The following is a 27,052-nucleotide window of genomic DNA, read 5'->3' as shown; positions in this document are numbered from 1 at the left end:
CATAGAGGAACCCAAATGGCATGAACAAGGATTGTAGTGGCCACACATGACCTGAAGGATGTATCGGAGGAAGAAGATTACACTGCAGTCGCGGAACATTTGTAGCGTTTTGAGAAAAGAAAGAAAATGTTTGATAACCTAAGGCTCTCTCCAGAAAAGAGATACAAGGTGGCAATGGCGCTAGTAGTAATTTCTCATCAAGATGTAATTCATGAGGTGGATGTGGCAATGTCGCTTTAGAGGGACCAGATGTTGTTGATTAATATAATCTTTTTTAAAAAGGACCTACTAGAGAAACAAAAGGGGCCTTCACATCACTTGTACGTAACAACATAAATAAATCGAAAAGAATTGGGCATCACTCAATTTGATACCTTTTTTTACCCTAGAAGCAATTAGAATCCAACGCGAACAGCTAATGTAATACCCAACAGAAGTACAATTCTTCAGTGGGCATGCGTTCAACACGACCAGGTACCTGAAAGTCTACTTGTGAACTAGGCCAATTATTGGAGAAACACATTTCCACGTGATAGATGCGGAAACATCCTACCATTTATTGCTAGGACGACCATGGATACACCAACACTTTAGTTCCACATGTCACTAGTTGGCAAAGCACAGTTGGTGAGGTGCGTGTTGTATTTGACAACAAAAGAGATGGTGTTGTGCTATTAGAATAAAGAGGTCATACATGTGCGTAATCCTCAAATGATACACATGCAGGGGGATTAATGTTGATGGAAGGATTTATCCCTTGACCGGGGACCATTGACATGTTGGGAAGCCGCCACCTGGTGCAGGCGTGGCAGCATAATATTGGAGAGAGCGCACAATTAGATAGCGTCCCGTGACCAGTCACGTGGGGAGCATGTATGCTAGGTGGTGCATTATCAATGGACTCTCAAGATGGCTGAGGAGGTGGTAAGATCAGTATGGCAGGGCGTGAAAGAATATTCTAACGCAGGAAATCAGAGGACATCTAGTGTTGGGATCCCTAACCCTAGTATTCTATAAAGAAAATTGTAATTCTATTTAGGACACCTTATCCACTATTACAAGTGGTTTTGGGAAGTGAAATCAAAAGGTTTTTGGTTTCAACTTGAAGATGAGGGTATTTAGGTTATTTTTCACTAGTTTATTGTAGAAAACCGAGGTCAAGGGGGCATATAGGTGTTTTAGTGAATATTGGAGTTACCTTGTGCTTTTAAATTGATGACATTGCCCACTAACTTAGTTTTTCTCTTGTAGAATAATGAGAAATGACCTAAATGCCCTTTTATTCGACCTTTAATCTAAAACCGTTGAAAATCTCTCTAAAACCAGCCATCTTGACGCTTTAACTATAGTCCCCCCCCCTAAATAAAATAATAAAATCCTTGCTCTGATTCTATTCCCAAATTGGTTAGATTAATATCCGTTGGTCAAGGTCCTAAATTTAGGTTACATTTCGTATGTGTCTTTGTTTTTATGTGTCGAAGTTGCAAGTAGTAGTGATCATGCTTCAAAGTCTCTTTCCTTTTAAGAAAGTTTTAGTGGAAAATTCCAGTTTCAGGCAAGACTGGAATGAAGCATTAACCCCTAAACATTCAATGTTTCAAGAATGTTTTGATCAAGGCTATTTTTCTTCTAATCGAATCATTGCCTCGAGACATGATTTTAATCCTTGGTAGTGATTTTTCATATTGTTGAGTGGGCTTTCGACTTTGCATGCATAACTTTATGTTAATGCATGAATGCAGTACTTAATTATCTGTTCATTGAAGCAAGTGTTTCACATATTCAGGCGTATCTATTGAATGTGGCATGGCTATTCTTATTTTCATGTAGAATGTTGTTAATTTTGGCAGTCAAGCCTAAAATTCCTTAGACTGTACGGTAGAATGCTATTGATCTTTGTTTCCACACTCCTATGGAATTGTATTGATTTCGACACTGAATTATTATGCATGAAATACCTCCATTTCATAGCATTTCGAAATAGACAGTGAAACCAGAATTTAATATGCCTTCTCAATAATGAATTGCAAAATATTGTTTCGCTTCCATTGCTGTTAAGTCATGGAGATATGAAGCTCAATGCTTTTTTTTTTCTTGTGCTTCCATTGATGGATCCGCTATAACCAAGGAAGTTGGCCTCATGGACATATGTAGCCAGACCTCCATAACCACTTACCCAATATAGCCTGATTCGTTTGCCTCAACCTCCTAATCCCAATACCCCATTCTTTTTAGGGCGGCACACGAACTTCCAATTGACCAAGTGTAACTTCCGTTTCCCACTACTGTCATTCCAAAAAAAGTCTTTCATGATTCTTTCAATTTTGTTTCCAATCTTTTTAGGAGCTTTAAACAAAGACAAGTAATGGATAGGAATACTGTACAAAGTGTTCTTGATCAGAGCTAGTTTTCCTCCCTTAGAGAGATACCTTGCTTTCCACGAGCCAACTCTTTTCCTAATTCTTTCAAGAATAAGATCCCAATTCCTAATCGATCTATAAATAGCCCCAAGAAGAAGGCCGAGATAAGAAGGTAGCACGTTGCTACTATACCAACCTAAGTTTCTACTACCATAGTTATATTGACTTTCCTCCGCAGAGTAGACCGCTTGCCAGCAAACCTTTAGAGTCACACGACAAAAGAACACAATTCATGATATTTAGATTCTTGACACCCAATCAACCACACTTTTTAGGAGAAGAAATGGTTTCCACCCCACCATGATTTTATTCCACAAAAGCTTTGACGAGGTTCTCAATGATCTTCACACAACATCCATAAGATGGATCAGATCGCACCAATCTCAATCCTTTTTATTCCAAGACAAGAATTCAACAATCACTTACCCAACATAAAGGAACTATTCGTACGTTGTTGAATAGAAATAAGGAATGCCAATCTTTGATAATTTTGTCATCATCTAATTGTTCGCGAATGGGTCCATTCAACGGTTTGAAAAATAACAATGTGACAAAAGAATCAATTAAAAGGGATTCCCTACTTCCAATTAGGAATTCGTTGGGTCCTTTAGGGATTGTCCCTAAAATTACGAATTTTTACTCATTTTACCATTTAATAACTCATAATCAGATCTTGGTAAATAAATATTTGCTACTTGACAATTTAAAACACACTTTCCAAGTACTTAAATATTATTTCATGGACGAAAATGGGAGAATTTATAATCCCGATTCATGCAGTAACATAATTTTGAATCCATTCAATTTGAATTGGTATTTTGTCCATCACGATTATTGTGAAGAAAAGATGGTGATCAATACTATCTAACTTCCCTTAATCGAGTAACGAGTTTCAAACTATTTTGAACTTTAGTTTTTTGCAGATAATGAAGTATGACTAGAGTTGGAGTAACATAAAATTGGAACTGTATAGAGTTGCTTTATAGTTTGAGGGCATCATATAAGTAGGACTAAGATAGATTAAGTGGAGTTCAACACCTAGTAATGTCACACTTAGAGTGGAAGGGCCAATAAGAAATTGATCTTGCTTTACTTCTTCCATATGGTTATTTATGGTAATATGATGTGCTATTGAAGGTTTCTCATGCTTATTTCATTTTTTTCTAGAATTTCAATGCATATTTCGTGTATATATCAATCATTTTAATCTTTCTTTTTTGTGAATTTTTTTTATGCTGCTTCTGTTCTAATTACATTCTAGTTCCCCGTTAATTGAAACGTACAACTAAATTCAAAAATAGAACTTCTCTGACGTTAAACCTGATACCTTTTCTATCAATATTTAGCCAAGTTGTAGAAACATTTACTTCTAATTTGATACAACTCAGCCAAGTTATTCTATAATATTGTATCATGTTGTCTGCCTTATAATTTTGTAAAGGTTTGGTTTCCTCCCATCTTATTTGTATAATTATGAATAGTTTCTTGGTGATGTAGATCTATTGTTTTGTTTGTCACAATAGGAATGGTTTATTCTTATTATTATTTTATAATTGGGCTTTGCACCTAAATTTTGTTATAGGGTTTAAGAACTGATTTTGTTATCATACCAATAAGTTGGCAGGCATGTCTTTTTTAGTGCTAATTACTTTGGCCATGTCTCTATCGCACCCAATTAAGATAGTTTACAACATACTTAATATACTAGACCATGTAATTTGTTATATTATTATTATTATTTTTATTACTATTTATTTTTATTTTTATTTTTATTTTTATATGAGTGGATGCATATCGTCTGTATCCTCCTAGTAAGTTATTGGACCAAAGCTGTTCCAATGAAAAGTCATCATGTCCTCCATTCTGTATTGAGCTACCTAAGTAACATAGAGTTGTTAACAATCTAGGTCTCACTTGGTAAGCATGCAAAACATTGTAAATCATGGAAATTGTCAAAAAGTTAGGTATTTTACAAATTTTTTCAGGCTTGTTAGTAACACTCATGTGGTTCCACCTGTAAATCGTAGTAAAAGGGTTTGAAAGAGAGAGGAATCAATCAAAAATTTTGGCCAAAAAGTTCTGCAAAGCCTTGTAATTTGCTTTAGTCTCTACTCTCTCAATCTTCTCTTTCGTTTCACTCTACCAGACGAATTTCAACTACTCTCTATCTCTCTCCTCATGTGGGTGCCTTTATGCTTATGGGTAATACAAAAAGATTTTAAAATTCTAATTCTATAGAATGTTTAGGATTTTTTTATTTTTTTGCATTGGTTTTGTAAAATCAATTGAAAACTATACATATCGGTTGTAAATTCTTTGAAAAACATATTTCTTTTTACAATTTTTATTCTGTTAAATGTTCGTATCTTGCAAAAAAAATTTCTTTCTATTTTGTCCATCATATTTTGGTTGATTTTGAATTAGATACTATGGTCTGAAGTTTGTTTAGATATTTTTATTTTTTAAGTTTTTGAAATATTTTTTTATATTTTTTCATCAACGAAGCACCTGAAATTTTTTGGGGTCATTTTGCAACATTATTACCAAGCACTTGTAAAACAAAATGTTGTAAAACATGGTAATTGCGAAATGTTGTAATGTAGAACTTTGCAATTTACGACATTTTACAGCATACCAAGTAGTGCTCTGGTGATACTCATTATTTTATTTTTTTATGTAATGGTAATCTAAAAACTTCTCTTTTGGTCCAAATTTTGTCCATTTGTAACCCAAAAGTCAAGTATGTAAGCACAACTATCCTAGTTGTTGCCTTTTGACTGTATTCTATTAATATTTTTATTTGTTTCATTGTGGAAGTTCCGTTGTAGCATGGAGTTGCATTCTTTACATTTCTCCCAAGTAGTTGGGAATATTTAGTCACATTTCATCTGGTGTTGTCATTTATTTTGTATTTAACTTGTCTTTCACCCTGTTTTGGGCTTTAGGTGAAGATGTTCCACCATTGCAACTGAAGGAAGGTGTATTCAGGTGTATTATGCAGTTGTATGATTGCCTTCTTACTGAGGTGTACGAGCGCTGCAAAAAGGGATTAAGCTTGGCAAAACGTTTGAACAGCAGTTTGGCTTTCTTTTGTTATGATCTATTGTCAATTATTGAGCCCCGCCAAGTCTTTGAATTGGTACGTTTTCTTCACCTGGGAAGTTCTTTTGGATTTATAAGTTTGTATTCGGAATTGGAATGCGTGATTACTGTTAAAGATGTAAAATTTGTGAATATGTACTTTATATTTGGTGTATGTTACCAGAACTTCAAAATGGATACCCTGTCCTTATTTCTACACCTCATATAGCTTTTATATAGTGTATTCTATGTATATAACTCAGCATGTATAATTTATTCAAATATTTGTATGGAGTATGATTTTCCTTTTTCTTTTTCTTTTGTTGATCTCTTAGGCTAATAAAATCTAGGAAGGACCTACTGGTACCAAATGGTTGAAAGAAATGGATTGTTTAGTCTAAGGCAACACTTTTATTTGAAGAAATGTATTGCTTTCATGCTTGTTCTACTATTTCCTGCATATCTATGCATTTCATTACATACGACCATTCCCAACTTGCCCTGATTTTGCCATTGTTTGACTCTTGTGTTATTTTTAAAAAACTCTTCTTAGGACTAAGTTTCTTTCATTGAATCTTCTTTTCTCAACTTCACAGCTAAAATAACTCTACATTTCTAGTGGGAAGATGCCATGAACTAATGTTTCCTCTCACTTTTTTTTTTTTCTGAGTCTGGAAGCTCAAGCTCCATGATCTACCATTCATTCGACCCTGTCACGACCATTTTATATGCTAGTGCAAATGATGACTCCCTTATTGTACTACTCGAGCTAGTACTATACGCCCATAAAACCCATGGATGCTTGTGTCCATCATCCCTTAGATTCTTCTAATTGTTTTATTTTTTTCTTATTATATCAAGAAGGATCTGATTTGAGGCTTTGGCTTGCTCACTACCTTAATGCTATTTTGGCATCAAGAAAGTGAATCTGATCCCCAAGTTATCACATAAACTTTTTACTTCTTTTCCCATGAATTGTTTTCCATTGTCTGCCATAATAGTGTGTGGGATCCCGAACCTGTAGACTAGATCTTCACAGAAAACCCCCATTATAGATCGTAGAAAAACCTTGGAAAACCCTAATAGAAAGAGAGATACTTGTAAATTGAGAGACGAGAGAGATCTTTGTGTTCAGAGTTGATTTTGTTTTTTATTTGGTTCGTCCTCAATGGGTGGGAGAGAGATCATGAGATAGGCTTGTGATACTCGAAATTCGAATTTGAATCTGTATTCGAAAAATCGAATATTATCCGAAATGTTCGGATATCAGATTCAAATTCGGATGGTTTTTAATATCCAATAGAATTTCGGATATCGGTATACCGGATTTGATAATATCCGATTCGTTTTATATATATAAATAATACTTTTTTAATTATAAAGTTTTTAAATTCATTTGTCTCGATTCTAGAGTCTTCTTGACTCAACCAGATATCTTCTTCCCCATCTCCCTTCCAAGTCTCTCTCATCAACAAAAAACCCTTGATTTTCTATGAAACAGAAAACCCGGAAGACCCTTTTTTTTTTCAATCCATTGTTTCACCTTAACCAACCATTTTGTAGAAAACTATTTGATTTTTATACTAAAAATTTCATTGATTTTTTTCTACTTCAAAAACCCTTTCTCTTTGAGGTTTCTAGGTCGAAATAGATGTAGTTGAAGATGACTGATTTTAGAGAAAAACTAAGGGGTTGAATAATAGCGCATTAGGATTATTTTTTTGGTCAATCATTCAAATTCTAACAGGATATTATCGGATATCCGATAAGTGAATCAGTTTCGAATTCAATTTCTAAAGTATCACATCCAATCTGATTCGAATTTGGATATCAACAATTTTTTTTCAGATTTGAATTCGGATATAGACCTATTTGATTCAATTGTGTTGACAACACTATCGTGAGAGGCAGAGAAAGTCAATGAGAGAGAAAGAGAGTTCAGATTTGTTGTGTCAAAGAAAACAATGCTAATCCTACATTTTCTCAAGCTTTGAATGTCGAGTTTCCAAATCTATTAACTTTTTGCTAGTAAACATTGCTCTATTTTTTTTTTTTTACATTAGCTCTATTTTTTTTTTTTACATTAGCTTGAAATATAACAAAGCTCATATTTTGTTGCGGTCATGATACCCCAACTCCTTTCCGTCTTGTGGTTTTGATAACACCTGAGGTTTTCTGCGTTATTATTTCAAAAGCTTGAATGTCACATTTCACTTTTTTATCCCACAAAGGTCCTTTCTTTTTCTTAGCAACTAAAAAAGCAAGTGACATTTATAGTAGATTAATCAATTGTGTTCTCCCACCATCTTTTGTATGCACCTCATTTTTCTTTGTTGACTCTATTTCGATCATTATTTGAATTTGGTCTATGTTGGCTTCTATTTTGTTGACGTTACCATGTATCCTATGAATTTTCTCGGTGTAACACCAAAAGTGTATTTCATAGGATTTAACTTCATCCGACTCTGTAAACGTCTGGAGACTTCTTTCAGATCATGCAAATGGACATCTCATTTGTAGACTCCTCATGAGATGTTGTCAATACACCTCTACCTTGGATCTGATCAAATCTAGGAATATCTGTATTCCTAGTCTTTGGTAGGCTTCCTACACATTCTCTATTCCAAACAACATGATGCAATAGCAATAAAACCCCTGTTTCATAATGAACAACTCTTCTCCTGATCCTCCTTTTGGCTAGTGGGATTTGTTTACACCCCAAATTTGTTTGTCCATGAATGACATCATCTCAGGACTTGTCACTCCATCAACCAACCTACAAATTATAGGCATTGAAAACTGTCATTGGGCATGCTTGATCCAAGTTAGTGAAATAATTTCAAACTAACCTTAGCTATTTTTTTGGAATCACCACTATGTTAGTGATCCATTTGGGATATTGCATCTCCTGGATGAATCCTACCTCAATTAGCTTCCCGACTTCTATAATAATGACTTCTCGTAGAGCTAGAGCCAACCTCCTTGGTTTTTGCTAGACATGACAAGTGTCATCCTCGACCTTACTCCTATGCCATATTAATTCAGGATCAACTCCTAGAATTTCTGTAAAAGACCAAGCCAAAACATCTTCATTCCTAATAAAGATATTGATTAATCTCTCTTATCATTTTCTTCAATTTGATTTCTAATGTAACTCACCTTTTCCCCCTTTTTCAATGTCCACTAGATTCCTAATAGATAAATATTTTATCAAAAAATAAGAATAATACAAATGGTAGTTGCTATTGAGGCAGAATCGAGTTTTACCTTGATCGACTCTACTCTATTGATTTGAAGTAGCTCTTGAGTTCCCCCTGTAAGCACTGGAGTGGTACCTGCTAATGATCCTCCGATGTCCAAGTTAGAGTCGCAAAGAAAAACAGTATTTTAATCAAACAATAGTTTCAGCCTTTTTTTTCTCGGCCCAAAAAAGATCCCCTTGCCTCTATTAATTCCTCTATTTATGGGTTCTCCCTTAAGATCATGATTTCCCCCTTAATTGGGATGTGATCACGGTGAATCGCCTGATTGCAAGGATTCTAAGCAGAATTGGGATCTCTGAGATTGAGTCTAGGATTCCTAGGAGATCTCTGGAATTGACAAGTGTGATCCAAAATCACGTAGATATTCAGACTAGGCCTGCCTTGCTTAGTAGACCATATTTTTCTTTAAGTTGTCCTGTCCCATCAGTTAAACTAGGTGGTACTAACTTGGTTTGCCCTATTGCTGGGCAGGACTGGCTCGCTCTAGGTACCACTTACTGTGCTAGGACACGTGTACGGTCTAGATAACGTACCAATGTTACCTTCTACATTTACCCCCTCTCGAGGAGACGTGAAGTCTCACCGTATTTTCTAGACACGGGTTTCTCTTCTGATTGGTTGGCATTGTTTCCCATCATTACTTCTGTTGTCAACATATCGATGCATTAAATGTAGCCATTTTTTACCTCTCGTTCTGAGGTAATTTTCTATTCTCCATCTCATTTTTTTACTCCTCTCTGATTTTCAGCTTTCTAATGGCTATCAATGTTGCTCGACTCTGTAAGGATTTTTTAATCCTCATTTCTGTGTCTGTTAGGGTTTGCAAAGATCTTAACAACCTTGACGAATGTTGTCAAGGGGAGATTTTAGTTTACGTTGGCCAAATTTAGGTTGGCCTAAGTTTCCCTCTTTCTCCCTTCATCAGGGAGGTGTTGAGCAAAATCAATTGGGCCTTTAGCCAGATGTCAAGCAACTTCTATCACCTGGTGGAGAGGGTGGAGGAATTGGGGATAACCCCCAATGACTTTCTCTCCAAATATAATTTGAAGGCCATCCTTCGCGCCTTGGGTGCTACTCACTGTCCTCCAAAAGTGCAGTTGTCGTTCTAGTACAATCTCTTCCCAGTGTTGATAAAGGGTGGTACAAAGATCTCCTGATCATCTTTGGGGACTGGGAGTTTGGCTCTGGTGTCTCTCGTGAGGGATTTTGGGTTCCTCAGACCTTTTAGGGTAAGCCATACCTTTAGTTTCTGATAATGTTTGCTTTTTTCCATTACACTTTGGTTGCGCAAGTCAATCTGATCTGATCTTGGCTCTTTTGCAAATTCTTCTGCCCTTTCTGCTGTAGAGGTTAGGAAAGAGCAGCGTAGAGCCGTCAAAGAAAATGAGGGAGCCAGGGAAGCCCAAACGAGGGCGATCGAAGGAGAACAAACCTATCATTTCCCTTTTCTCCTGCCTCATTCTTCTATTCAACGTGTTCCTGCTAATTAGGCTGAGCAAATCGCAAAGAGCACCTCCTTACCTTTTGCTCCTCTTCTCTGCCAACTTAGTCCTTCCTTACACCAAACCCCCTTTCCGACGTCATGAATATTAACATTTCGGACTTCCCCTCTCCCTCTCTCGTTTCGTCAGGGCTACCTCACTCCTTGGCGAGCAGAGTAAGAAAAAGAAGAAGAATCTGACTTGTTATGACACCACGCAGGCTACTGGGTTGAGCAACTGGTGTTGGTTCGCAGTGATTAGGTTGTGACTGTTGATCTGCCCGAAGGGGCCCCTGTCTAGTAGAGGCAGAGCTCTGACACCATCAAGGAGGTCAGCTTTGCTCCCGAGTTCCCGTAGTGTAAGACGCGCAGGTTTAGGAGGAAGAGCCCTTCTTCACCCCTAGGGGAACCAGAACCGGAAGGTCCTAGTGACTACTTGTGGGAGGGGGGGGGGACGAGAATCTACACTAGTGGCCTAACTTTACGGCGGGTGTTGGCCTGGTTAGCAACAAGGATAACGGAGTGAGGGACCCCATAGTTGCGTCCTCACCTTTTCCTACTCCACCCTTCCCAAGGACATGGAGTCTGTTGATCGGACCAACCCTGATCTGGTCTTTGGGAGGTTCGCCCAGGGCCTTTACTAGGTAATATTTCTCTCTTTTCCCTTATCTTGTTTCTCTTTCTTTGTAGGCGAACATGTATGGGTCCTTGGCCCTCCATAAATGGCATGAGGCTCAGAGCCACACAGTTGCCTTGACCAGGGAGTATGAGGAGAGGCTGGCTCTTCTCAAGGCGAGCTAGCCTCTTCCCTTCATGCCACTGAGGAGGCAAAAGAGGACTATTAAGCAAGCTTGGCTCAGTTTTCCAAGGCAAACGTCTTGGATGCCAAGAATAAAAACTTACGTGCTCTTAGGCCAATTTCCAAATGGAGCTCGCTAGCTACAAGGAGAGTGGATAGGAGGGACGCTGAACTGGCGGGCCTTCAGGAAAAGGTGAAGCAGTAGGACCTCTAGTTGGTCTCCCTCAAAGCTGATTTGGAGCAATGTTTGGAGATTGCCCTCAGTTCTGTTCTGGCGACCTGACTCAAGTCAATACGGGTGGAGGCCAGGGTAAAGCAGGCTAAGGAAGACGAGGTAGAGACAAATAAGTTACTGGATCAGTTGCAAGCTTGTTACTCCCTGGTTGTGGAGGAAGCATCCACCAAGACCTACCATGAAGGCTTCAAAGCTGCTCGGCTTCATTATGAAGATGATGATGAAGAAAAAGAGTCTAACAATGTTCCTATTTGTTCTCCTTACTTTGATTACCCAAAATGGACAGGTAGATATGGACGAATAGCTCCATTTGAACTGGACGAGGAAGGTCTGCTAGTCCCTTCTGGTCAGGTTGATGCTCCTGATCAGGTCGAGTTGGTCGACCGATCCAACCCTACTGAAGACTTGCATCGTTTTACTAATTAGACCACTCCTGCTGAAGACTGAATGCCTTCCCTTTGCTCTTGTTGTATTTTCATTTTCTGATGTAATCACCAATTTTGTAAATAATCTCCATCATTAATGAAAATTTTTGTTTTTCATCTGAATCTTCACTATGTACTCAATCTTCATAGTTGATGAATTTTTTTCCATTTGAACAATCTTGCTCTTCTTTTCAACTTGTATTTAACTGAACCATTGCAATTAATGAAAATTTTTCCATATGAAAAATCTTGCACTTCAAATCTTGTTCTTTATTTTAACTTAACTGACCCATTGCAGTGCAATTAATCAAAGTTTTTCCAAATGAAAAATCTTGCATTTCAAATCTTGCTTTTCATTCTAACTTAACTGACCCATTGTAGTGCTCTTAATCGAACAATATTTGTTCTAATCTTTGCACCCTACTTCTCCCCCAGGTGTTACCTCTGGTTTTTTCTACCTTAGGTAACACCTTTTTGAGATAATAAGTGCATTATACCATTAATTGGTGCTTGCCACACTGTCGCTCAGGGCATCAGAGGTCACTCAGGACCTTGAGCTGCACAGGCTGATCTTACTTAGGCAAAAGGTCCCAGTTCTATGTCCTGCCACTCGGGACAGAGGAAAGTCACTAAGATCCTGACCCACAAAAGGGCCCAACTCAGTGCTTTGCCACTTATGACAAAGCAAAGTCACCAAGACCTTGCCCACAAAAGGGACCAACTTAGTATTTTGCCACTCAGGACAAAACAAGGTCAATAAGACCCTAACCTACAAATGGGCTCAACTCAGTGTTTTGCCATTCAGGACAGATCAAGGTCACTAAGACTCTGACCCACAAAAGGACTCTACTCAGTGCTTTGCCATTCAGGACAGAGCAAGGTCACAAAGACCCTGACCCCCAAAAAGGCCAAACTTAGTGCTCTACCACTTAAGACAGAGCAAAGTCACTAAGACCCTGACCCTGAAATGGCCCAACTCAGTGCTCTGCCACTTAGAATAGAGCAAGGTCACTAAGATCCTGACCCCCGAAAGGGCCCAACTCAGTGCTCTGTCACTCAGGACAGAGCAAGGTCACAAAGATCCTGAACCCCAAAAGGGCCCAACTTTTTTTTAGGCACGTAGGCCATACTGCTCCTCCGGATAATTGAGGTCCCTTAAGACCCTAAGCCTCACTGGGCTGAGCTAAGGTACACACAATAAAAAAAAGCTTTCTTTTATTGATAATACTTCTTAAGATTACAAGTACTCTAAGGTCTAGGCAACTCATGACCTGACATAGTGGCAAGTAATAAACGCCTTTCTGACCAACTTTTATCATTCTATAAGGCCCTTCCCAATTTGGACTTAACTTCCCGTTGTTTAGCTCTTCTATGTCCCGGAAAACCATGCGTAGTACAAACTCTCCATCTTTGAACTGCCTTAGGTGCACTTTCTTATTGAAGTATCTCTGCAGCTTCTGATAGTAGCTTTCTAAGCTTACCAGCGCTGCTTATTGCTTCTCTTCAAGTAAGTCCAACTCTGTTACTATTTGCTTGTTGTTGTGGTCAGTCTGAACCACTTTCAAACATGACGTAGGGAAGCTATTTTCGGTAGTAGTCACTGCCTCCATTCCTTAGGCCATAACGAATGGAGATGACCTAGTAGATGTTTTAGCAGTTGTCCTATAGGCTCATAACACTCCATGCAACACTGTTGTCCACTTACCCTTTGCCTATCCTAACCTTTCCTTTAGGATGTCCATGGGTATCTTATTTGTGGTTTTAGCTTGACCATTGCCTTGTGGATATTGCGGTGAAGAGAACATTGCATTCCTTATAAAAAGACTTGATATGCTTTCTTGAGAATTGCCTCCCATTATCTGACACTATGGTACGAGGCAGACCAAACTGGCAGATTATATTTTCCTAGACGAACTAAACTTCCTGCTGGCGGATCCTAGACAGAAGTAATGCCTCTGCCCATTTAGTGAAGTAGTCTGTCGCCACTAGCAAGAAGGTTAGATTTCCCGGTGCTCTAGGTAACGGACCAACCAAATCTATGCCTTACTGCACAAAAGGCCATGGGCTGACTATAGAGTTAAGCTGAATGGTTGGTTGATGAATAATCCTCCCATGTCTGGCAGTTATCACAACGTTTGACATACAAAACATCTTTCTATAAATATAGCCAGAAATACCCTTGGGAAAGTAATTTATGCACCAACAACCTTGCACTTGAATGATTTCCGCAGCACCCTTCGTGGATTTCACTTAGCACTTATTCTGCCTCTTCCAAGGTTAGGCAGCGTAGGAGTGACCCACCCACAGATTTTTTGTACAACTGCCCATCTAAGAAGCTATAACGCTCTGCCATGACCTTTACTCGTCTTGCCTCCTTAGGGTTGTCAGGTAGCTACCCTGACCGGAGGAAAGCGATGATTGGATTCATTAACCCGTGATCCCTTGTTGCGACCACTAGACTGACTTGTTCAGACTCGTCGATCGATGGTCTTTCCTGGTCATTGAGTGGGAGTTTTTTCCTATCTCGTCCTACCAACATCGAGGCTACATAGGTTAGTCTGTTTGCATGCCTGTTATCCGTTCTAGGTATGTGTTTTACCCTTCCCTTACTTGAAGTATGGTGGACATGATCTTTTTGAGGTTGAGTTGCATTCTGAGATCTCGTGCCTCGAATGTTCCGTTGACATGGTTGACCACTAGTTGTGAGTCACTGTAGACTGTGGTTTCTTTGACTCCCAACCCCGTCAGCGTGTTCAGACCGAGTAGCATCGCCTCATATTCTGCTTCATTATTTGACGTCTTGAACCCTAGCCTGACTGTCTTTTCTAGTCTGGTACCGTCTGGGGTAAATACCACTACAATTTCAGAGCCTTTCAAGTTTGAAGCCCTTCCACGTAAACCTCCATCCTGGCTGGTTGCCTGGTTTTTCCCATTTCTCCGCCTTCTTCAACTCTTCTATTTGTAGATTTTCCTTTTCTTCTATTGGGAAATCAACCAAGAAATCGACAATCGTTTGCCCCTTCAAGGATACCCTAAGCTTGTACTCAAGCCCGAACTCAGCCAATTGAACCGCCCACTTGCCATCTTGCGGGACCCTTTTGTCCCTCCCTATACCTACTTCAAGGGGTAGTTAGTAATTACCTGAACTTTATGTGTTTGAAAATAAGGCCTCAGTCGAAGAGTTTGGTAGATTAAGGCTAGGCTCATATTTTCAATTTTTGAGTACCTAGTTTTCGCGTCTATGGTTAAATGGATGGGCTACTCTGCTACTGTACCTGTTCTGACCAAGATTGAGCTGAGCGCGCATTCTTAAATGGCAAGGAATAGTCCAAGCTCCTCCCCAACTTCTAGTTTTGAGAGGATTGGCGGTTTTCCTAAGTACTCTTTCAGCTTAGCAAAAGCACGTTCACACTCCTCTGTCCATTCAAATTTTGTGTTCTTCCACAGCGACTGCTACAAGGGTCTGCACTTGTCCAAAGATTTGAATGTGCACCTATTCAGATCTGCTATCCTTCTAGCGAGCTTCTGGACTTGCTTCTGAGTTTTCAAGGAAGGCATCTCGAGTAGTGCTTTGATCTGGTTTATGTTAGCTTTTATCCCTCTCTTTGTGACCAAGTAACCTAAGAATTTTCCCAAGGTTAGCGCAAATGTGCATTTCTCTAGGTTAAGTTTCATCCCAACCTTCCTTACCCGCGAGTATACTTCCTCCAGATCTGCGATGTGGTCTTCTTTGTTTTGCTCTTCATTAACAAATCGTTGATGTAGACTTCTGCATTTTTTCCCAATAAGTCCCTAAAAAGCTCTGTCACTAACCTCTGGTAGGTCGTTCCTGTATTTTTTATTCGGAAGGACATGACTTAATAGTAGTAGAGTCCCTGTTCAGTGATGAAGGTAGTTTTCTCTTGATCCTTAGTGCAGAACTGAATCTGATTATAGCCAGAGTAGTCTACCAGAAAGGATAATCTTTCATGACCCAATGTGGCATCAACTAGGTGGTCAATTTTGGGCATTAGGAAGCTATCATTTGGGCAGACTTTATTTAGGTTTGTGAAGTCGATACATACCTTGACCTTTCCATTCTTTTTTGGTACCGCCACAATATTGGCTATCCAGTTAGGAAACTGCACTTCCTTGATGAATCTTGCTCTAATCAGCTTATTTAATTCTTCATTTATCGCTTCCCTTAGATGCGGTGCTAGTCTCCTCGGCTTCTACTTTACTAGCCTCATGCTTGGTTCAACGTTCAAAGGATGACACAAGGTCATTTTGGGGCTGATTCCAGGCATCTCTTCTATCGACCATGCAAAGGCATCCTTGTTTTTCTTTAAGCAATCTGTCAGATCTTCCAGCTCTTTCGGATCTAACTTTACCTCTACTCCGATCTACCTTGCTTCCCCTATATCCACCATTTGGACATTATCCAAGCGTGGGGGTCTATTCTGCTCACCTCCCCCCATTGTAATTGCTATTGTTGACTTTCTCCTTCTACGCACTCCTCCTGGCCCAATTCGTACACCTAGGCTATGATTTGGTCTCCCTGATGTCTCACATCCCTTATGATGTTGGGAACCTCAAGACCTGACAGTAAGTCGATGGGACAACCCTCATCTCATATGTCCACCATCTGCCAAGGATGGCATTGTACGGAGAGTTTGCTTTCAATGACCATAAACCTAGTAATTAAAGTCATAGGTCTTGCCTGCACAGGCAAAACTATCTCCCCTAGGGTTGGCTTGACCTTCCATCAAATCCAATCAGAGGAGCTCTTGCTTGGGTTAGTACATTCCTGCTTAGCCCCATTTTTTGGAAGGTTGAGGCGTACAGATGTCGACTGAGCTGTCGCTATCAATCAACATTCTTTTGAGAGTAAAGGTGCCAACCTAAAGGGTTACCACTAGAACATCATAATATGGTCTTACCACACTCTCCAAGTCCTTCTCAATGAAGGCCACTGTCTACTCGCCATATGTCTTAATCTATTCTATGAGTCCGCTCCTAGTTGTGTAGACGTGTATGAAATGTTCTACTCGTCGTCTCTTTATTCTCTTGTCATTCTTGTTTTGCTCTGGCTTCTTAGGTTCATGCTTCAAGATTACATGAATCATTGCAACCTTTCCATCTTGACCTTCCGTAGGAGGCTGTTCTCGCCTTTGGTTCCCTTCTCGATGATGGCCTGACCTTTCTTTTTTCGTTAGATCTCCCAGCAAGCCCTGCTTTGTCAACCTCTGCAACAAGCTTCTCTGAGCTTGAAATTTGTTGGTGGCATGAACCCGAATCTTATGGAATGCGCAGTACCTCTCACCTTACTTATCTAATCTTGTGGAAGAGGCCCTGGCCATTCGAAATAGGGTTCGTTTACAATAAGGGACAGGATATCGCTTGGAGGCATGGGGAAGTACATCCCTTTTTTCTTCTATTCTGCGCCCTGCTCAAGCTACCCTCTCCTTTTCTTCGATTGCCACTGTTGTTGCTTTTTAGGCTTGGTCACTGTGTATTACCTTACTTTTTCCGACCGCGTTTCGAGGATCATCTTCTAGTCGGATATATTTCTTTACTCTTTCAAACAGATCACTTAATGTATTTGGCCTCTTCTTCACCAGTGACCTGTATAACCTTGAGCCAGACGTCAAAGAGTTCCTGAATGTTACCACGACAATTCTCTCGTCACAGCTCTCCAATGCCATGAGATCTTCTCTGAATCTCCTTGTGAAATTTCTGAGGCTTTTTCCCTGCTACATCGGCATGCTAAGCAAAGCATCCATATCTCCACCAATTTTCCTGTTGCCGATGTAGCGCGCTACAAAGATAGTGCAAAGCTCCTCAAAATAAGTTATTGATCCACTCGACCGTTTATGGAACCAGGTCAAGGCATTCCCCTGCAGGCTATAAGGAAACAACTTGCACATCAAGCCTTCATTCCCTTCTCACAGAGTAAACATCTGTTGAAAGTGGAACAAATGCTCAATTGGATCCTTTCTTCCTGAATAGAGATTGAAATGTGGTGGTATGAACTTCTTTGGGATCTCCTCAGACATGATCTCAGCTGTGAAGGGTGACTTTTGAATTCCCCTAATAGCTTGTGCAGTCACCAAGCCGATATCAGTGCGCTTTACCATCTTTTTTTTTTCTTCTTTCGAATCATCTCTCACCTCCTCTCGCGTCAAGCCCACGGTGGGCTCGACTCGTGTTGTTGTGGCTATCGTGACTTTAGTGTCTTCCCTCTCGTTTAGGTCTTGCGATCGAGAACTGCGCTTTGCACTTAGTTCGTGATCATCTCTGTCAGGTGGTAGGAGATCTTGCCTTTCTTTCTACTGGTTCTCTATGTGCCGACTCAATTCCTTGTTCTGTTAAGCTAAGTCATCCATTTTCTTTTGTATCTCTTCTTGTTGTCTTCTCATCTCTTTTAGCAGAGTTAAGAGATTAGCCTCCACAGTAGGCGTAACAGGCGGATGAGCGTTTCCCTCGGTTGATCTGATGGCTCTCACCATTGTTTCGATTGAAATCAATTTGTTGTAGTGTTCCCACGGACGACACCAAATTTGTAGAGGCGGAATCAAGTTTTACCTTGATCGACCCTGCCTTACTGATCCGAAGTAGCTCCTAAGTTCCCCCTGTAAGCACCAGTGTGGTCTCTGCCAATGATCCTCCGACGCCCAAGTTAGACTTGTAAAGAAAAACAGTATTTTAATCAAACAATAGTTTCAACCCTTCTTTTCTTGACACAAAAAAAGATCCCCTCGCCTTTGTTAATTCCTCTATTTATAGGTTTCCCCTTTAATCTGGATTTGATCACGGTGAATCCCTTGATTGCGAGGATCCTAAACGGAATTGAGATCTCTGAGACTGAGTCCAGGATTCTTGGGAGATCTCTTCCGAGATCTCAGAACTTGCCATGCACGATCCAAAATCACTTAGATATTCGGACTAAGCCTGCCCTACTAAGCAGACCAAATTTCTCCATAAGTTGTCCTGCTCCATCAGTTAGACCAGGCAGTACTAACTTGGTTTGCCCTGCTGTTGGGCAGGACTGGCTCGCTTCAAGTACCACTTACTGTGCTAGGACACGTGTATGGTCTAGATAACATTCTAATGTTACCCCCTACAGTTACCATGGTTGGCACCCAACTAGGATACTAAAAGAAACACCAAGAAAAAAAATTCATGTAAACAAGCTACACTCCACTCATTCATAAATAGTAACTCCCATACTAAACGTAACGTCGTAAAAAAAGGCCACTTTAAATTCCATAAGGACCTTGCTATAGAAGACTATTAGCCTGCTCTTTCCCTTGAAAAATCCTACTATTCTCCTCTATCCAAATTCCCCAACACATGACAAATGAGGTTATAGACCAAAAGATTCTTCCATCTGAATGTGGACTCTTGATGGGCTTCTTCTTTGTCGGTGGGTTCTCTCAATCGTGTTGATCTTGTTTGGACTATTTTTATCATGAATTATTTTTAAATGAAGTTGATTCTTGTGAATGGTACCAAAAATTTAGTGGTATTTTCCAATCTACATTTTGAGATTCACTGGAATGATCAGTTCGACAAGATTACCTTTTTTGAGCATTGGTGTGGTCTTACCTAAGGGACTCCAATGCCAAGGTTTGATTCATAATCTTATGTTCATTGGAATCACCAAAAAGACTAAAATAATTCAGTTAACTGCTATTATAGGCTTACCTCTTTCCCTTTTGGTTGTTTGACACGTAACCGTTATCTTGGGTTGTTTCCTTATTTTGTGAGAGCATAATCTCGTCCTCGATATGTCCGACGTTATTAATGGACATGCGCTAACCACTTTTCCTTTTATTTGTTATGCTTCCTGAGTCCTTAAACTGTTTGGTGCGTATTCTTGTGCACCCTTATTTGGTATGGCATTCCCATTTTCTTTAGTGGGAGTATCAGGTATGCCTGTATACTATATTTTTATGAGCTGTGAAAGGGACAATTCCTCGAGATCAACTATTTTCCTTTTTCTATGGTAGGAAACATTCCCATTCTTTTAGACAGGTAGCTGAGAGATAATGATGCTAGAGTAGGATTGCGCAACCTCAATGCCCAAAAAATAGTGAAGATGCCAAAGGTCCTTAATCTCAAATTGACGTCTTAAGTTAGATTTTACCTTTATAATGCCGTCACAATCATCTCCAGAAAGGACTATCATTTACATAAACAATCAGAGCGATAGTTTTGCCTTGGGAGTGATGCAGGAAAATTGTGCAATCAACATAACTCTGATGAATACCAAACTGATGCATTGCCTTAGTAAAACGCTCAGACCAGGTGCGAGGAGACTGCTTCAATTTATAGAAAAAACGACGAAGACGACAGACATGTCTGAAAGAAAATCAGGAGGTTGGATCATATAGACTTCTTCCTAAAGATCACCATTAAGAAATGTATTTTTGCCATCTAACTGAAAGAGGGGCCACCCTCTGATAGCAGCAATAGAAAAGAGAACTCGAATGGAGGTCATCTTGGTAACATGAGCAAATGTCTCTTGGTAATCAATCCCATAAGTCATAGTATAACCTTTGGCCACTAGATGGGCCTTATAACGAGCAATAGAACATCAGGATTATGCTTAATGACGAACACCCAGTGGCATCCCACAACCTTCTTCTTGGGCAGAAGAGGAACTAATTCTCAAGTCTGAGTTTTTTTAATAGCATTCAATTCATCAATCAATCATAGTTGCTCGTCACTCAGGATGGGCAATAACATCTGCAATAGTATTAGGAAGAGAAATAGTGGAAACAAAGGCAAGAAAACTCTTATATGAGGGTGAGAGAGTGGAATAATATACATAATTAGAAGTGGGATAAGTACAAGTACGTTTACCCTTGTGAGTGGTGATAGGACGATCATTACAATGAACAATAGGAGGCGGAGCTAGAAGTAAAGAAGATAGATGGTCTGACATTGAAGTGATGGTAATAGCGTGGTTGCTGAGAGTAAACTTGCAATCGAGGAGGTGACGAACTGACAGGAGATGGAGAAGGAGGAATAGGCATGGGAAAAGGAAATAACAAGGAGAGGGGTCATCATTAGAGGAATCTAGAGGAAACCACTCAGACCGAGTATGGGGTATGTTCAAAGAAAGAGACATCCCGAGAAATGAAACGCCTTCGAGAAGGAGGATGATAACATCGGTATCCTTTCTGGGCAGAGTAATAACCCAAAAAAAAATATATTTTACTGCCTTAGGGTCAAGTTTAATGCGAGTTTGGCCAAGAATTTGAATAAAGCAAACGCACCCAAACACATGCGGAAGAAGTGGAAACAAGGGATAATTTGAATGGAGTTAAAAGAAGGGAGTGGCAAATTGAAGAACCAGGGAGGGGGTCTGATTAATAAGGTAAACAACAGTAAAAACTGCATCAGCCCAATAAGATTGTGATACGTTTATGCCAATAGAGAGGGCACGGGCTAACTCTAGAATATGACGATTTTTCCTTTTAAATCGACTATTCTATTGTGGAGTCTTAACATTGGACATTTGATACTAAATGCCATATTTAAACAAAGCTTTAATACCTCACTATAGATGTATTCGGTACTATGATTATAATGAAAAGTCTTGACGATATGACCAAACTGGGTATGAACCATAGCAATAAATTGTTTGAAGATCCCATATACTTCACTCTTGTGTTTCATAAGATAGACCCAAGTGGTACGACTGTGATCATTGATGAATATGACAAAATAACGAAAACCAATAGTGGATGTAACGGGGGAGTGACCCTACACATCAAAGGGAATTAGGTCAAATAGAGCAGGTGTTGTAGTATTCATACTAATAAGATAATGAGAACAAACATGTTTAGTTAATTGACGAGCTTCACAAGAAAAATCAAGCGAATTGGTATTATTAAATAAAGTAGGGAACATGTGATTCAAATATTTAAGGGAAATATGGCTTCAACATAAGTGCTAATGCATTACAAGTGCCTTATTAGACTAACTACTACTATTAAACTGAGAAATAGAATGAGGGCTAGGTAAAACAGGTGTGTCCAAGATACAAGCCATTCACTTTACGTCTAGTGCCAATCGTCCTCTTCGACTCCATATCCTAAAAGACACAATGAGAAGGATAAAAAATTACACTACAATTTAAATGTTTGGTAATGGTACTAACAAAGATAAGATTAGTAGCAAGTTATGGAACATGTAGTGTATTAGTTAATGATAAAGAAGGTGTAATAGAAAATGACCTCGACTAGCAATAGTAGATAAATAACTATTAGCAAGGTGAACTTTGTGATGACCAGAACAAATACTATAGGTTTTGAACAGGGAGGATATATTGGTCATGTTATCTGAGGTACCAAAATCAATGATCCATAGTGAGGAAATGGTGGAAACACTGTGTGCAGATGCAAAGGTACCTGAGTGAGAAAAAGTAGAGATCGGCTGAGATGAAGTCTCCATCTGATTGAAGAATTGCCTGAACTTGTCAAGCTTAGCTTGGGACATAGATATCGAATCCAAGGAGGAGGTAGTAGCTGAAGGGAGTGCCTGATCAGTAGTCGATTGAGAGACTACATGGGCTGAGGATCGTTGAGACAGTTGACGTTGCTGATTAGGACGACCATGACGTGCATAGCAACGGTCCTTCGCACGACACAACTTTCGACAATGATCATACTTATGTCACTGACTTGTAGGCAGAGATCTACTGGGAGGCTGTGGAGAAGGTATGGTAGTAAGCATAGCAGAGTGGTCTCCAGAAGAGTGAGGTAGAACATGACGACTCTCATCAGTTAGGACATAAAAATACGCAGTTTGTAGGGATGAAAAGGGATTTATACCCAATCAATGAACTCTTGCATACTCAAACTCATCTCGGAGACCGGTTAGAAACTAAAAGACTCGATTCTTATCCAGAATCGACGCATATAATGCCTCATCAAGAGGATCCTTCCAAGCATAGGATGGGGAATAGAAGGTCAACTCTTCCCATTGAGCACATAATTGTGATATATAGGTGGTAACTGAAGAGTCACCTTGCGAAAGGTGGAAAATCTCACACTCTAAGTTAAAGATCCGGACATTATTTTGACGTTGCGGTAGATACTCTTTGCAGAATCCCATATTTGGTTTGTGGTCTTGAAGAATATAAAACCAGCCGTAATGTGTGGTTGCATAAATGTAATCAACTACGAACGGACCATAGAGTCATTAGCTAACCATTGGTGTCAGTCGGTGCAGGTTGTTTATCCGCCTCTATGAGGTAATCGATCTTTTCTTTTCTACTAATAAACATTTCAACCGATTGTGCCCAAAGAAAATAATTAGGACCATCTTATTTCAAGGTGATAATTTGGATGCCTAGAAAGTTGGTCAAATGAGAGGGAAACCGTCGGATCCATCATTATTATCGGTGATTGAGGAAGAAGACATCTCGGAGGCCATCAAAGAGTCGATGTGGTTTGGTTTGAAGAGAGTTCAAATAAGTGACTGATTGCAACACCTTAAAGGTGGCAATACACGATTGTAAGAGGCGTGGAAGGTGATCAAACACTGCTGTAGGTGATCAGAGCAGTCATTAACTCAATCGTAGAACTCTTAAAATTAAATTAATTACAAAGCCCCAATTAGGCTATAAAGGTGATTACATAGTCTAATAAGCGGAAAAGATGAAAAAGGACAAAAGATGTAAAAAACTAAAAAATAGAGTTATTCAACAGTTGTAAACCAAAGATTCTTTCATCTGAATGTGGACAATGTCTTGATGGGCTTCTTCTATTTGTTGGTGGGTTCTCTCAATCGTGTTGATCTTGTTTGGATTATTTATAGCATGATTTATTTTTAAAAGAAGTTGATTCTCGTGAATGGTGCCAAAGATTTAGTGGTATTTTCCAATCAACGCCTTGAGATTAATTGCAACGATCACTTCGACAAGATTACCTATTTTGAGGATTGGTGTGGTTCCTACTTAAGTGATTCCATTGTCAAGGTTTGATTCATAGTCTTTATCTTCATTGGAATCACCAAAAAGACTAAAATAATTCAATTAACTGTTATTCATAGGATTACCTCTTTCCCATTTGGTTGTTTGATGCGTAGCCTTTATCTTGGGTTGTTTCCTGATTTTGTGAGAGCGTAATCTCATGCTAGATATTTCTGACGTTATTAATGGACATGTGATAACAACTGTTCCTTTTGTCTATTATGTTTCCTGAGTCCTTCAACTGTTTGGTGTGTACTCCTGTGCACCCTTATTTGGCATGGCATTCCCATTTTCTTTAGCGGGAGTATCTGGTATGCCTATATACTATATTTTCTATGAGCTGTGAAAGGGACAGTTCCTTGAGATTTACTATTTTCCTTTTTTATCCCTTTTCCTATGGCAGGAAACATTCCCGTTCTTCGAGACAGGTAGCTGGTAGGACCTTAGGCAACTCTATTCATTATGAGGAATTTTATTCAAGAACTATAATGTTTTCCCAATTATTGCTCACACATTAAATATGCATTCTATTAATGCTATTTAGAGGATCATTGTGCAATTGAAAATGAAAAGACACTGATTTAATGATTCCATTTTCTTGATATTTGTGCCATTACTTGATGATAAACTTAATTTGATTCTAAAAGACTGGAATTTATTTAGCCTTTTTCTCTTCATAAACCAGGGCTAATGGTTGTGATCTAGTCACGTGACATGCTAGGGCACCAAGGTGTAATATTCCACTAAAAGCTGATATTTCTGTTTTTTTAATTTTTTTTAATTTTTTAATTTTTTTAATTTTTTTAATTTTACTGTTGGAATCTTTTTCAATGTCTTTTGTTTGCTACTCTTTTCAAAATTTTCTGTAACGAAAGGCTCTTTTCATTTTCTGCAGGTATCATTGTACATGGACAAGTTTTCTGGGATATGTCAATCAGCTTTGCATGAATGCAAGCTTACATTTTTGCAGATAATATGTGATCATGACCTTTTTGTTGAAATGCCTGGGAGAGATCCTTCAGATAGGTACTTAGTCAGATATTTCTGTTGCTATATTCTCTGTCTCTGAAGGTGCCTCCTATAAAAAAAAAAACTAAAATAATACTGTTTCTTTAAATGTTTTTATGATTTGAAATCTGTAGGCAACACTAAGACTCATTAGGTAAATTTTAATATTGAAAATGTATTACACATTTTCTAGTAAGTTTGCTCCTTAATTCCGTACGCAAGCAGGTTCAAGTTTGGTTTATTGTTTGTTAAGTTCATTTGATATCATACTTAAATTGTATATTTCGGCATGGTGTGGTGCACTTTTTCCTTTAAAGAACTTATTATTGTTGACAATACAAAAACATTTGTTTTCATAATGGTGTTGTTCTTATACATAGGTGGAGTTTCTGTTTGTTCTTGCAGGAACTATCTTTCATCAATTTTAATTCAGGAACTTTTCCTCACATGGGATCATGATGATTTGGCCCAACGTGCTAAAGTGAGTTCTTGACTTATCTGATCTGTTATCTAAAAATATCTGTCATGTTAGCCAATGTATGGATCTATTCTCGAGTGAGTTTTGCATGGATGTGTTATTATTCTCTGTGCTGGCTACTTGGATATGATACTATAGCATTGACTCGTTGGTGTCTCTAGGCAGCACGAATCTTGGTAGTCCTGATGTGCAAGCATGAATTTGATGCTCGGTACCAAAAGCATGAGGATAAACTATATATTGCCCAGCTATATTTTCCACTCATCGGCCAGGTTCGGAACTTCATTACCATCTCATTATGTGTCTTTATAGAAAGAACTGTTCTTTCTACAATGAAATCTTTGCTTGCTATAAAAAAAATTTCATCCCTGTTCATTAAGTCGGAATATTAACATGCTTGTAAGAATAATGTAAGATAAAATGTTCTTATGGATTGGACAGAATTTTGTATACCATGTTCATGATGATTGACAGAACCATCATGTGGTTCATTTCAAACTTTGCATGGTTCATTATTACCCTCAAAATGTTTTTTTCTAAGGGGCCATTGGCCACCTTGATATGTATCGATAATCCTGTTATTTCTCCACACACACACACACACATTGGAAACAATATTGTTTTTATTATTATTTTTTTTGTTTTTCTTTTATGTTATTTACATGTAAGGGCGTTTACGTCCATTCATTGATTTATTAATATATATATATATATCTGCTAAGCTCTCATAATGAAACTTGATAATTATCTTTCTACAATTCTTCTTGGTATCAAAGCCTAGAGGACTCATCGACCTCCTTTGGGTTCCCCTCTCTGGCTCATGGGATCTTGAAGTCTCCTCTTCTCCTTTCCTCTTCTTCTTCCTCCCTCCATCAACAACCCTAGATTTTTGAGACCTAATAACCTAGTAAGAACTTCGTTAGAAGGTCTCCCCTTCAGGGGCTTTTTTCTTTTTTCCTTGATCGCATGTTGTGATAGGAATTCTATCAAAATTTTCACATGCTACGATAATATCTTCTGCGCCGTGCTTTTACCCTACGATAGGGTTTCTATCTTTCATAGGTTGATTGAGTTTTTTACCCACGTAAGGGTTTCTGCCTGGGAATAACCTGTAGGAGTGCTACCTGCTGCTTGTGGTAAGTTTCTCGGGGTTGAGGATACCTGTGACAGTAGTAGTAGGCTGTTTGAGGAGCTACGATAGCATAACTGCTGTTTGAGGGCTTGAGATAGATCTATTGGACCTTATGAAGGAGTGCGACAGCTATAGAACTGCTTGTGCAGGCTTGCAACAGGTTTGTTAGACCTTGTGAAGGCTTGTGATAGATCTATTGGACCTTGTGAAGGAGTGCGACAGCAGAAGAACTGCTTGTGAAGGCTTGTGACAGGTCTGTTGGACCTTGCGAAGAAGTGTGATAGCAGTTGGACTCTTGTGAGGGCTTGCGACATATTTGTTGGACTCCCTGAAGATTTGTGACAGCAGTAGGACTACTGACTTGCTGTTTGGACTACTTCTAACTGCTGTGTGGGTTGCTGACAATAGTAGGACTGATGTCTATGTGTTGCGACAGATTTGTTGGATCCTATGAAGACTTGCGACAGCATTAGGACTGCTATTTGGGCTGTTGAGAGACCTGCAATAGTGCTACTGCCCTCCTACCTGTGGTTTCTTCCACCTTGGGTAAATACTACGGGAGATCTTCCTTCAAGCGAAAGTTACTTTTTTCCTAGTGAGCAATGACGACGAATCCAAAGCCTAAGGATTCTAATAGGACTCTTGGGGTAAATTTTTCAGCCCAGCCTATCACCATTACCCTATTAGATGGTTGGAATTTTCAATTTTGATCTCGATCTATGCTTCTTTATTTGGGTAGTAGAGGAAAAATCAGATGGCTTTTGGG

The 27,052-nt window shown here is 39.1% G+C and overlaps 1 protein-coding gene across 1 annotated transcript in view; it reads left to right on the top strand.

Annotated features, from left to right (window-relative positions):
• The window catches only part of SPK1 (guanyl-nucleotide exchange factor), a 55,196-nt gene that overhangs the window by 15,428 nt on the left and 12,716 nt on the right, over positions 1-27,052 (top strand). The window contains exons 4-7 of the mRNA XM_086450314.1: positions 5,366-5,559; positions 24,564-24,694; positions 25,082-25,157; positions 25,316-25,426. Of these exons, the coding sequence (XP_086306440.1) occupies positions 5,366-5,559; positions 24,564-24,694; positions 25,082-25,157; positions 25,316-25,426 (512 nt within the window). The remainder of the gene's footprint in view (positions 1-5,365; positions 5,560-24,563; positions 24,695-25,081; positions 25,158-25,315; positions 25,427-27,052) is intronic.

The sequence above is a fragment of the Akebia trifoliata genome, chromosome 8 (genome assembly GCF_017979445.1).
Source record: "Akebia trifoliata isolate Shusen 1 chromosome 8, ASM1797944v1, whole genome shotgun sequence".
In the NCBI taxonomy this organism is placed as follows: domain Eukaryota; kingdom Viridiplantae; phylum Streptophyta; class Magnoliopsida; order Ranunculales; family Lardizabalaceae; genus Akebia; species Akebia trifoliata.
Note: the sequence above shows the minus strand (reverse complement) of the source record. Positions and strands in the feature narration are given on the sequence as shown.